The sequence below is a fragment of the Panthera uncia genome (genome assembly GCF_023721935.1).
Source record: "Panthera uncia isolate 11264 chromosome A1 unlocalized genomic scaffold, Puncia_PCG_1.0 HiC_scaffold_16, whole genome shotgun sequence".
Taxonomy (NCBI): domain Eukaryota; kingdom Metazoa; phylum Chordata; class Mammalia; order Carnivora; family Felidae; genus Panthera; species Panthera uncia.
The window spans coordinates 16760649-16774248 of NW_026057576.1; the positions used below are offsets into that span (position 1 = coordinate 16760649).

General features: G+C 40.6%; 1 protein-coding gene across 1 annotated transcript in view; it reads right to left on the reverse strand.

The window, feature by feature from the left end:
- Positions 1 to 4183: 4183 nt before the first annotated feature.
- The window catches only part of LHFPL6 (LHFPL tetraspan subfamily member 6), a 251687-nt gene continuing 242270 nt past the window's right edge, over positions 4184 to 13600 (reverse strand). Inside the window, exon 4 of the mRNA XM_049647434.1 lies at positions 4184 to 4670. Within this exon, the coding sequence (XP_049503391.1) occupies positions 4552 to 4670 (119 nt within the window). The 3' untranslated portion in view covers positions 4184 to 4551. The remainder of the gene's footprint in view (positions 4671 to 13600) is intronic.

The window sequence follows — 13600 nt, forward strand, 5'->3', positions numbered from 1 at the left end:
GGTTAAGACAATACACTACAAAAGAACCTCATGCAGAAGGAAATCCCAACTGACGTGCTTCTGCTTTAAATATCGTGAAAACATTCCTGCATCCACTTCTTATTAATGCCTGCAGAGTCACTGATATTACCCGTATCTGCTATTTCCAGAGCCCAAAGCCTTAATTTTGAACTACCCATGAGGCATCTCCAACTGGACACCCCATGGGATGTCCTTCATTACTGTGATGCTCTCGTTTCATATCGTGTCTGTGTGCGAGACCAGGACCGGCTCTGCTCTCATCCGTGCCACTTCCTACATCCCAGGATCTCTTGATTCTATCCTCCTGTTCTCTCTGGTCTGTCCCGTCCGCCCCACCTCCACCCGTTTTGCCCAGTTCGGTTTTCACCTGATGGCATCAGCCTATTTGTTCACCTCCTTTTCCTAAGAACTTAGACCATAGGAGGGGCTCAAAACTCTTTGTGGGTAAGAGGAACACGTTGTACTATTTCCCTGGCCACCTGTGCCGCCTGCTAACTCATCTCCATAGTGGGTCTAGGGATCGTTCTAAAACATGCAGGTAATCATGCCACATCCCACATCTACCATGTCAAATGCTTCTCCTGCCTCCAGGATCAGTTACAATCTCCTCAGCGTGGCTGACAAAGCCCTTCTTGCCCTTTCCACCTCACGTCTACCCTCTTCTCTCACTGTGCCCCAACGCACCCTCCCTGCAGCCCTGTGAGGCAGGGCTCTCCAAGGACTCCCCCCACCTTTTTTTTTTTTTTTATCAAGGTATGATTAGCATATGATAAAGTACACACTTTAACAGCACATACGGATGGAGTTTGGAAAATGTATACATCTGTGTAACCACCACCCTAATCAACACATAGGGCATTTCCATCACCCCAGGAAGTCCCCTGTGTCATCACTAGTTAATGCCTTCAGGTTAATCACTGCTCTGATTTCTATCACCATATATTAGCGTCGCCTGTGTGTCGGGCTTCTTTTGTTCAACATAGCATCTGAGATTCTTCTGCATCATTATGTATATGAGAAATTCCTTTTTTTAAAAAATTGTGGAGTAGTATTCCACTATTTAAATATACCACGTTTTCTTTATGGATTGGCAGACATCTGAGCTGTTCCCAGTTTGGGATTATTACATACCAAACTGAGATGAACATTTTTTTACAATCTTTTTGGGGACACAGATTTTTTTTTGGGGGGGGGGCATAAATACATAGAGGGGAATGAGTTTGGTTAGCTTAGTAAGTAACTGCCTAATGGCCTTCCAACCATACATCTCTGTGCTTGGTAAGGTTGGGTGTCGTTAACATTTTGGTCATTCTAGTGTATGCTAAGTGGTGTTTCACGGTGGCTCTAAGTTGCATTTTCTTCTTCACTAATGATGTTGGGCACCTTTTCAAATGACTATTGGCATTTATATATCCTCTTTTGTGATATATCCCGTTCAATTTTTGACCCGCTTAAAAATATGCGTGGTTCATTTTTTTTATTATTCATTTTCCAGACACACAACTTCCAGTCTCCCTTTCATTTTCTTAATGATGTCTTTTGATGGGCAGACAACTATAATTTATCATCTTTCTTTTCCTATGCCTTTTTAATTTGTGCAGGATTCTTTGCCTGGGAGGAACTTCCTCCTTGTCGTGAGCATCATTTGACATCACAGGATATGATAATCACTGATTTTCCTCTTCCTTTTCCCCCACAAGCTTGGGGCCAACTCGAGAGTGGGAGACACGTTGCATGGAGTGCTTTACATCCAGCAGGAAACCTAGCGAGTAGCAGGTGTGCAGAAACTATTTATTACCCCAAATGCACAAATGAAAGTGTTGAAAATTGGAAGAGTTGGTTCAATTTCATCCAGTAACTTTTTTTGCATGTCGTTTTCTGAAAACAAGGGAAACTCCCCACTTACCTCACAAGCCTGTACAAGCAAGGGAAGCTTCATGAGGTTGTGAAAATGGAGGGTTTTGCCCCTTAAGTGTACATCAGTGAGCAGCCTGTGAATATACACCTGTCGCAGGTTTTATCATTGTTGCTGTTATGATTATTTCATGAATCCTGATTGTTTTTGAAAAGAAGTATATGTGATCTTTTGGTAATTCTTAATAAATTTGATGCTCCTCATGAAATGCTAGAACATCTTGAACCAGAAACACATATGACTAGTTAGAACTTGAGATGCAAGGGTTTGCCTTTTGACTTCATCCTGTTGGAGTGTCAGCTTTTGACTTTAGCGAGGTCCACTGATGTCTGAAATCATACGGATCACGTAAAAATGACAATGTCATCATTAAATCTGTCCACGAAATAACCTTAATGAATCCCGTAGAGAACTCCCACTTGACAATGGGAGCTAAGAGGTCATAATTCTATTCTGACAGGAAGGTGTGGTTAAGAACATTTGAAAAGCACCAGCAATAATGGAAATGATGGGCTCATTGAGGAAGCAAAGTGCAATCTCCTCTCCTCAGGAAACCGCAAAGTGGAGAAGCCCCCGCTCAGTGGACAATGAGACACAATCAGAGGATATTCAGCCCATTATGAATTAAGCATTTGAGAGCAGAATGACTTTTTCCATAGCAACAAAGCCTCAGAAAGTCCAGAATTTTATTGGCCTGATTCTTGCATTGTTCTTCCAAGGCAGCCGGAATCCGCTGGATGATTAAAAGTAACCAGAAGCAAGTGAGACATTCAGACATTCAAGTGAAATTGACAAATATGTATAGAAAGAACAGAAAATATAGTTATAGACAACGGGAATGCTCAGTTCCCCAATTCAAAAAATATACAATTGAGAAACTAATTGAAACTGAGGTTTTAAGGGTTTGAGGCAATAATTCGGTGTTGCCTAATAAAATAATATATCCATGATCTAGGATGCAATCTTTACTCCTGAAAGTGTTGGTGCTGTTGTGGGGTGACGAAAAGGTCCATATCCTTCTCTTTAGTCAAGGCTTTATGCTGAGAGCAGACACGTGACCTAATCGTCTCAAATGGCCAAGAACGCTACAAGGGAGTGGTGTAAAATTGTCCCCGGCACAGAGGTACCAAAGAAACGCAGCACCGTGTTGAAGGTGGAGTGGCAGCAAGTCACAGGCTGCTTGTCATGACTCTGACGTCATCCTGGAGACTGGTGGCCCAGACCTCCCAACCACGGCTTGGCTCTCGTGGCTCTAAACCACGGCCAAATACTGTCCATATTCTCAAAGCCAATCCAAAATAGACTTGGAAGTCTTCTCTCGTGAGAATTTGGTCGTGATTTAAAGTGTAGTTAGGATTCTAGCTGCAAAGGATTTAAGTGGAAAGCAGGAACCCTTAGTCACCTTTAATACGCTGTGTGCCTAGAACAATGCCCGGTTGGGTGATTAGTGAGAGAACGAACGGGAGGCCTTAGAAGGAAAAGGAAAATTTATGGGACTGTTGGAGTTGAAAGGCTATATTTAGAAAATTACAGAAGCAAACTCAGTAACTGCATGAACACTCCATGACTCATTTAACTATTGATCAAAGAGAATTTATTCACAGAGTTTTTCAAATACCAACAAAATAGCACTTAAAAATTTTTTTATACAAAATGAATACTGAAATAAATGAATATTGTACAGCACAGTACAATAATGGACAAAAGAAAACAAGATCTAATGACTGGAAAATGTCTCTCATTATGCTCATACCTTCAACTGAATTCTCTCCTACAGTGGATAGGAAGTTGCCCCTTTACTTCATAAGAATATCATCGCAGAAGCTACTCAGACAAAGAAATCTTGCATATTTTTGAATAATATTGAAATACAAAGGCTTAACTCTAAAGGTCTGTATAAACACTGAAAACAGGTTGAGGGCACAAAGAGGTTATGCAGGATATATAAAATACTGATAGAGTGGCTTATTGGTCCATTTATTAGGTTTCATGTATGCTTTATAAAGTGATAATACTGTATTTTAAGGGTGTATTAAAAAGAAAACAGAGGAGTAATGCACGACTCAACCTCCCATACAGTCTGTGCAACAATGTCTAGGTTTGGGTGTGGGTGTGTGTGTGGATGTGTGTGTCTGTGTGTGCTTTCAGAAGCGCCATGACCTACAGGGAACGTCTGTGGGTTACCCTGCTTCCCAACATAATACTGTTTCTACTAGCCCTTTTGATTCTCTGAGTCCTCATCTTACCAAAAAAAAAAAAACCACCCCAAAACAAAAAAAAAACCCACCCAAACTCTTGTTTGCATATATAGGTTTGTTCTGTGTGTGTATGTGATCTACATTAATGATACTCTGTGGAACAGAAACACTCAACACCCTGCAATATTTTTAGCCTTTGGTCCATTTTTCTGTGTTATTTCCAGGTTCTCCATTTCTTTTGCAAATCTTGCACCACCCTTTGACGTCACATAATGTTTCTCATTCCACTGGGTTTCATTTCATAAGCACTGTATGGATGAGAACCACTATTCCACCCTTCGAAGGTAGCTGGACATTTCAGTCTCTCCGGGCCCCTTCGGCCTGTCTTCTCCTCTCTTTGCGCTTGGTGGCTCCGTCTCAGTAGGGGTACTGCTTCTGTTTCTTGCCCGAGAAGCAGGCCAGCCATGTGCACAGCAGCATGGCAGAAGCAGCACCCGCTCCCGTGCAATAGTACGCCCAGCCGATCTCACACTTACCTAGGGACACAGGAGGGGGACAGAAAGCAGGCACAGATCAGGACGGTTTTACAGGAGGCTGTGTTATTTCCCCCAGCCCCTTTGTTCCTGGTGCACTGAAGTAAAACGGAAATACCCATTAGAAACGTGGTACGCTCGCTCAAATGGAATAACAAGGGCTGAAAGGTCTCTCAAGACTCAAGAAAGCCAGAACGGTTGTGTGCGTTTCAGAAAGGCCTCAGGCCCGTGCCTCCTGCTAGCAAAGAAGCCAGAAGCCTGTTCTCTTCCGCCAATAATACCCACACTTCTTTTTTTTTTTTTTTTTTTTTTAACGTTTATTTATTTTTATTTTTTTGAGACAGAGAGAGACAGAGCATGAACGGGGGAGGGTCAGAGAGAGAGGGAGACACAGAATCTGAAACAGGCTCCAGGCTCTGAGCTGTCAGCACAGAGCCCGACGTGGGGCTCGAACTCACGGACCGCGAGATCATGACCTGAGCCGAAGTCGGCTGCTTAACCGACTGAGCCACCCAGGCGCCCCGACCCCACACTTCTGGCTGAAGGAAAGGAAGAATGACAGCAATCGGAATGGGAGAAAGTATCAGTTCTAACTGAAATCATCCAAACCCATACGTACAATGAGAAAAGTCAAAATGTGAATACAGTCCGTCCGCAGAGAGGCCGCTCTGAGGAAGGGATCCATTTGAAGGGTGGGTGATGCTGAAGTGAATACTGCTGTTTATATAGGACGGACTTGCACTCTACCTTTTGAATTGAAGAACAAAAACTCCCGGATTCTTCTGGGGTCGATACTCATTTTGAAATCAAGATGCCATATAAATGAGAACACGACAGAAATACTTCACATGGGCCCTGATCTCTCAGCATTGGATTGGTACTAACAGTACCAACAGCACACTCACAATACTAAAAGCAGAATTAGGAAAAGAAAGCGGGAGTGGCTGTCTGCATTTCAGAGAGCAGCCTTCAAAGCAAGAAAAGTTATCACGTAGAGAGAAGGCATTACATAATGATAAAGGAGCGAATTTTCCAAGAAGACATAATAATCTTTAATGCGCGTGTGCCTAGCAACAGAGCGTCAGATTACATGACACAAAAACGGACAGGTTTCAAGGAGAAATAGGTAAGCCCATTATCGTAGTTGGAGACTTCAACACCCCTGTATTGGAAATTGACAGATCCAGCAGGCAGAAAGAATCTGAAAGGACATAGTTGATATCAATCAATGGAATATAATTGACATCTACAGACCACTCTAACCAACAACAGCAGAATACACGTTCCTTTTTAAAAAAATTTTTTTTAATGTTTCTTTTTATTTTTGAGAGACAAGAGAGAGACAGCATGAGTGGGAGAGGGGCAGAGAGGGAGAGAGACCCAGAATCGGAAGCAGGCTCCAGGATCTGAGCCGTCAGCCCAGAGCCCGACGCGGGGCTCGAACTCACGAGCCTTGAGATCATGACCTGAGCCGAAGTCGGACGCTCAACCAACTGAGCCACCCAGGTGCCCCGAATGTACATTCTTATCAAGGTCCTATGGAAAATTCACTAAGATTCTGTGCCATACTATATACCTTTAAACATTTAAAAGAATAGAAATTGGAGCACCTGGGTAGCTTAGTTGGTTAAGTGTCTGACTCTGGCTCTAGTCATGACCTCACAGTTTGTGAGTTCGAGCCTCGCACTGGGCTCTGCATTGCTGGTGTGGAGCCTGCTTGGGATTCTCACTCTCTCCTCTCTCTGCTCCTCCCCCACTCGTGCTTTCTCTCTCTCTCTCTCTCTCTCTCAAAATAAATAAATAAACTGAAAAAAAAAAAAAGAAAAGATATACATACATTGTCTACTCTTAGACCACAATGGAATTAAACTAGAAATCAATGACAGATCACTGTAGAGATTAAACATCACACTTCCAAATAACACAGGGCCAGAGAAAAAAATCTCAAAAGAAATTTAAAAATAGTTTGAGATAAATGAAAATGAAAACACAACTTATGAAAATTTATAGAATGCAATGAAAACAGTGCTTAGAGGGAAATGTAGAGAATCAAAAGCATATATTAGAGAAGAAGAATGATCTAAAATCAATAATAGAAGTTTCTGCCTTAGGAAACTAGAAAAAGAAGAGCAAATTAAACTCAAAGTAAGCAGAAGAAAATAAATAAAAGTTAGAGCAGAATTCATTAACATTCTATGAGACCATTATTGCCCTAACTCCAAAATTGTGCAAAAATTACAAGAAACTACAAATCATTATTTCGCACGGACAGAGATACAACATTTCTCAACAAAATATTTGCAAATCTAATTCAGCAATGTATGAAAAGAATCATACAACAACCAAGTGTGATTTATCCCAAATATAAAAGGCTGGTTCAGCATTCAAAAGTCAATTAATATCATGTATCCCATCAAAAAACTAAAAGAAAAAAATCACACGAACATATCAGTAGGTGCAAAAAAAAAAAATTTAACAAAAATACAACATCCAGTCATGATTAAAAAAAAATTCTCAATACACTAGGAATACAGGGAAACTTTCTCAACTTGTCAAAGAACATCTAAAACATTTATTGCTAATATCATACTTAATGGTGAGAAACATATAGCTTTCTATTTTTAGATTAATTTTCATTAGGCTTGTAAGAAATTCAGAATTTCAAGTGATTGCCATTTCAGTGATCTTGATGAAACTGCTTAGATATGATTATTGTTAAACTTCAGTAACAAAGTCCAATAATTTATGAATACCTTCAGGGTAAAAGAGATGTCAGAGGAAGGCTGCTCCAATGTACTGTGTTGTGCCTTTCCCACAAGGCAAGGATGTCCCTTCTCACCACTCCTTTTCAACACTTCACTAAAGGATCTAGCTATTGCAATAAGGCAGGAAAAGGAAATAAACGGTATACAGATTGGGAAGGAAGAAAAAAAAACTGTCTTTGTAGACGGCATGATTGTCTCTATAGCAAATGTGAAAGAATCCACAAAAAAAATCAACCAACCAACCAACCGACCAAACAAACAAACAAACAAACAAACAAAAAACCACTCCTGGAACTAATAAGGGATTATATCAACGTTGCAGGATACAAGGGTTATATGTAAAAGTCAATCACTTCCCATATACCAGCAATGTATAAGTAAAATTTGGAATTTAAAAGATAACACCATTTACATTAGCACGCCCAAAGTAAAATAATTAGGTATAAATCTAATAAAGCATGTACACAATCTATATGAGGAAATCTACAAAATTGATTTGATGAACAAAACCAAAGAACTAAGTAAATGGAGAAATATTCCATGTCCATGAACAGGAAGACTTGACAGTAACAATATGTCAGTCCTGCCAATTTGGTCTGTAGATTCAATGCAATCCTATTAAAAAAACCTCAGAAAGTTATTTTGGGGATATTGACAAACTTATTCTAAAGTTTATATGGAAAGGCAAAAGACTCAGAATAGCCAACGTAATATTGAACAAATTTCAAACACGTTCGACACAGTTAGAGGACTGGCACTACTCAACTTTAAGACTTACCATAAATCTCCAGTAATCAAAACAGTGTGGTATTGGTGAAAGAACAGACAAATAGAGCAATGGAACAGAGTAGACAGGTCAGAAATAGACTCACATAGATATAATTAACTGATATTTAACAAAGAAGCGGAGGCAATAAAATGAAGCAAAGAGAGTCTTTTCAATAAATGGTACTGGAATATCTGGACATTCACGTGCAAAAAAAAAAAAAAAAAAAAAGACATGGACCCTACAGCCTTCACAAAAATTAACTAAAACTAGATAACAGACCTAAATGTAACACATAGAACTACAAAACTCCTGGAGCACCTGGGTGGCTCAGTTGGTTAATAAGCACCCGACTCTTGATTTTGGCTCTCAGGTCACGATCTCACCGTTCCTGAGACCAAGCCCTGCATCAGGCTCTGCGCTGACATCACAGAGCCAGCTTGGGACTCTCTCCCTCTCTCCCTCTGCCCCTCTCTCCCCCTCAAATAAGTAAATAAACTTTAAAAAGCATCAAACAGCAAGATATCACCTCATACTTACAAGACTAGCCAAAATCTGGAACACTGACACCGCCAAAGGCTAGTGAGGATGTGGAACAAGAACTCTCACACATTGGTGTGGGAACACAAAATGGTACAGCCACTTTAAAACACTTAAGAAGACAGTTTGGTGACTTCTTATTAAACGATAAAACTAAACATACTCTCACCGTACAATTCAGCAATCACACTACTTACTATTTACCCAAAGGAACCAAAAATTTACGTCCACTCAAAAATCTGCACATGGATGTTTTTAGCAGCTTTATCCATACATGCCAAAACTTTAAAGCAACCAATATGCCCTTCAGAACCAGGACTCAAACTTGGCTTTCATGTTCTAAGAATAATAAGCCATTCACCCAAAATATCCTATTTGAATTAATAAAACAAGTTTCTGCATTCATTAATCCTCTCTTCCCCCATATTTTGTTTTACAGCATTCAAGTTATTCTTTTTGTCTGGACAGTATGGAAGGCTTCTATATCTTTCATTGAACAATTGTCTTTTTCTGCTCTAATTTTAATCTTTCTTTTAGCCAGTTTTATGATCTTATCTTCTCCCTTTTCTTTTGTTATCATTTATATATTACATTAGATACAAACACATACACTGAGATACTTAAATTTCAGTCACTGAACACATAAACCATAGATTGAAAATCATATCCTTTTTTTACAAGTGAGTCATTTTTATCTTGTTCATTAATAACTTTTCTATTGAAAAATTCAAAGACTGTTAAGTGAAGCATGCAATCTGACTTCACATCTTCATTGAAGTTTACTAGAGGGATAGTTAGCATGTACCCCATTTACGGATAAGAAGCTGAGGTCAGGTGGGGCGCCTGAGTAGCTCAGCCGGTTAAGCGTATGGCTTCAACTCAAGTCATGATCTCACGGTTCGTGAGTTCGAGCCCTGCGTCGGGCTCCATGCTGACAGTTCAGAGCCTGGAGCCTGCTTAGGATTCTGTGTCTCCCTCTGTCTCTGCCCCTCCAATGCTCACACTCTGCCTCACTCTCTCAAAAATAAATAAACATTAAGAAAAAAATTTAAAAAATAAGACGCTGAGGTCAATCAAAGCTAAGTGAGTCATTGGCTTGTAGTCACCACAAGGCAATAGTAGCAAAATTAAATTGAGAGCCTCCACATCTCAAGCATATACCACCTATGTACACAGACAATAGGCTATGTTCAGTCTTCAATCTATGTGTCATCCTTGATTTCTCTCCCTTTATATATCTAATAAAAGTAACAAGTTAAAAATAGTGAACATGTATTACATGCATGATTACTACTTGTTCCAAGTTATTAGAAGAGCTTTACATGGAGTACATATTAATGCATTTAATCCTCCTAAGAACATGATGTGATAGGTACATTCAGATGGGAAAAGTAAAGTCAAGAAAAATGCACTAACCTGCCCGAAGACTCGCCGTTAATGAGTGGCAAGTCCTTTGCCTCTCTCCAAAATTTATCCTCTGTATTACCACTCAAATGCCTGCAGCATCCCCATACAGTCCTACCTGCCGTCATTGCTTTCCTGTCTCCCTGCTTCTGCTTATGGTATCACCAACAGCAAAGCAGGCAACTATCTTTTTAAAAATGAATTGTGTTAAGACACTGACTTACTTGAAATTTTCTAAAGGATTGTCAAGCATCTAGTCTCCTTCCAATGGCCTGTGAGACCTTGCATGAGCTGGTATCTGCCTACTTCTCAAAACTCATGACCAACTTCCCTCAGTCTTCCTTCTGGACACACTGGCTGCCTTCTCTGGACCTCATCAGGCTTGTTGCTGGCTTGGTGCTTCACGTTCATTATTCCTTCTACCCAGAAAGTTCTACTTCAGATAATTAGAGAGCTGGCTCCTTCTGAAATGGCATCTCTGTAAAGATATGTCCCACCCCCCATCTGCTTCATCAAAGTCTCTGTTCCTTTACCTCACTTTATTTCCTCTGTAGCACTTACTATGGTTTGTAAATACTGTGTGTGTGTGTGCATGTGCGTGTGTATGCGTGTGTGTGTGTGTGTGTGTGTGTGTGTGTGAGAGAGAGAGAGAGAGAGAGAGAGAGAGAGAGAGAGAGAGAGAGTTTAACTTCAGTCTCTTCCACTAGAATAAGAGTTTCAGTTATGGGAGACTTCTGTATATTTTCTTCTCTATCCCCAAAACAATGCCTGGCTCGTAATAGTCACTCACTAAGTAAATGTTGAATGAAAGGCAAGGTAAAAGAAAAACAAAGAAAGGAAGCAAAGTTGGCAAACAGCTTAGTCCCCGAAAAACAGAGTAAACCTGGGATTTTATTACAAGAATAACTCTAGTCCTGCTTTGGCACGGAACTTTTGGAGAGACGTTCCCAAACCAAATTTATAGCATTTATAGCCTCATACAGAGTGTGTTAAACTTAACAGGATAATAGATCCTGAAAGATCACATCTCCACCTCGGGGTAGGTCTCACTGGCACAATGAGCTCCGTTAATAATGATACGTAGGATAAGTATTTTTCAAGGGTAGCAGAGTCCCCTTCATGGGCCAAGTTTTCTGATAACCATCCATGAATGTGGCTGGGGAATAATCTCCATTTGTGAATCTTGGGAATAATCTCCATTTTGAATTATTCTTCAGCTGGATTAAATAAATCTAGGAGGGAGAATTAATAGGTAGCTAAGAGATGGCAAGTGCTTTAGAACCTTTCAAGAAGTCAGCAAAATTTGTGGGCAATCCATTCAGTCTCGGGCTCATAACATGGAACATAATCCATTGTTCATTAATAAACAGGTATTGACCTACACACAGTTCCATGACCTAACACGAAGAGCAGAGTACACGATTCTTTATTAATTATTGGACACTCATTCCAGAGAAAGTAACCGGTGAGGGCAATTCTTTGAAAATAGTCCATGTGACAGTAGTCATGTGTATTAAATAAAGATGAAAAAGAAGCCTAAAGGATTGACTACTGAGGACCCAGGAGAGAGAGAGTATATATTTTTTTCTCCAAGGAAGTTAATAGAATAGCAGGGGTTTGAACTTTAGGGGCTCTTCACTGGCAAGGCTGGTAGCAGATGGTGTAGATATTGCACCCAATGCCTTTATACCCCTTCGCTGGTCCTGGGGTCTCATCCTTAGCTTCTGATTGTGCACTACTCCTAACAGTTTACCCCTGAGACCCTCTTCAGAGGACCCGTGAGCCTGATGCCACAGCGCCCCAACTCTCAGAGAGCTTAAGCCCCTGGTGTGGCAAGTGGCCAATGTCTGACTGGTGCAGGAGTATGGAAGCCAGCTTTCTTGCCTCCAGGTGGGACAAATTCTACAGTGGAACGAATGTTCTAGAGTCCCAGTGAGTTGAGGCTGAGGCTGGGACCTCACCTGAAATCGCACTCTTGCCTGGTGTTTACCCCTTCTCTATGTTACTTCCCATTCTCTTACTGGTTTCTTCGAATAAGAATCCTCATCTCAGCATCTGCTCTGGGAAACCTGATTTGAGACAAGAGCAAGTGAACAAAATCTTTCTTGCTTTTTTGGTTTCACGGTAAAGGTCTGTGAGGCTTCCGCTGTCAGAGGCTTGACCACCCTACCCACCTAACAACACAGCGGAGCCTTGCCATCACCTGAAAGACCCACAGCCAGGATAAAGTCTTTGGCATCACCCATCGCCCCACACTACTGTCTTCCGGGGGGCAAATCTAACTCCATGTCGTGCACGTGCATATGTATCATTTCCAGTAATTGTTATGGTTCTGGATCCATAAGACATGTAGTCAGCTCATCAAACCAGCTAACAGATGAAAATACAAAGAGGGCCACCTGGGTGGCTCAGTCATCTGAGCGTCTGACTTTTGATTTCAGCTCAGGTCATGATCTCACAGTTTGTGGGACTGAGCCCTGTGTAGAGCTCTGTGCTGGCAGCTTGGAGCCTACTTGGGAATCTCTCTCTCTCTCTCTCTCTCTCTCTCTCTCTCTGTCCCTCCCCAACTCTCTCTCTCTCAAAATAAATAAGTAAACATTTAAAAAAGGGGCGCCTGGGTGGCTTGGTTGGTTAAGCGTCCGACTTCGGCTCAGGTCACGATCTCACGGTCCGTGAGTTCGAGCCCCGCGTCAGGCTCTGTGCTGACAGCCTGGAGCCTGTTTCGGATTCTGTGTCTCCCTCTCTCTCTGCCCCTCCCCTGTTCATGCTCTGTCTCTCTCTGTCTCAAAAATAAATAAACGTTAAAAAAATTTTAAATAAAAAAAAAAAGAAAATAGGAAGGAAACTAAATAAAGTTATTTAAAAAGTGTACCATAGGAAAAAAATGTTTGAGAATGTCATCAGATATTGCCACTAATTACTCATATATATAGATATATGTGTGTAATCTATATATTTTGTGATTTAAATTCAGCAACTGGCTCAGATCCAAAATAAGCAACTAATGTTCAGTGTGATTTGAAAGAAAATATTCTTCTATTTCAGATATGAAGACTTTCATTTACCAAGTAATTTTCAATTACCAAGTAATTCATAAAATACAGAACCATTAAATCAATATGGATTTATTCTGGTAGTTTGGATTATTCAGAAATACAGCCAGCCCATCAAACTAACCTCAAAAGAATATACAAAAGCGCACACACACACACACACACACACACACACACACACATCTTTTGAGAAGCAGGAAATCGTGGGAATCAATCTGGTAAAATCAAGATGTGTCAATAGGATTTAAGCAAATCTAAAGAAACACTAAGCCATCGAATCCCTGATTCCTTACTCCTTGATTCCTTTCCTCCCATTCTTCCTCTTTCCCTGTCTCCCTCAATTCCTTCATCAATTCAACAAATACTTACTAATAATAGTATAGGACTATTATAATAATAGTCTCC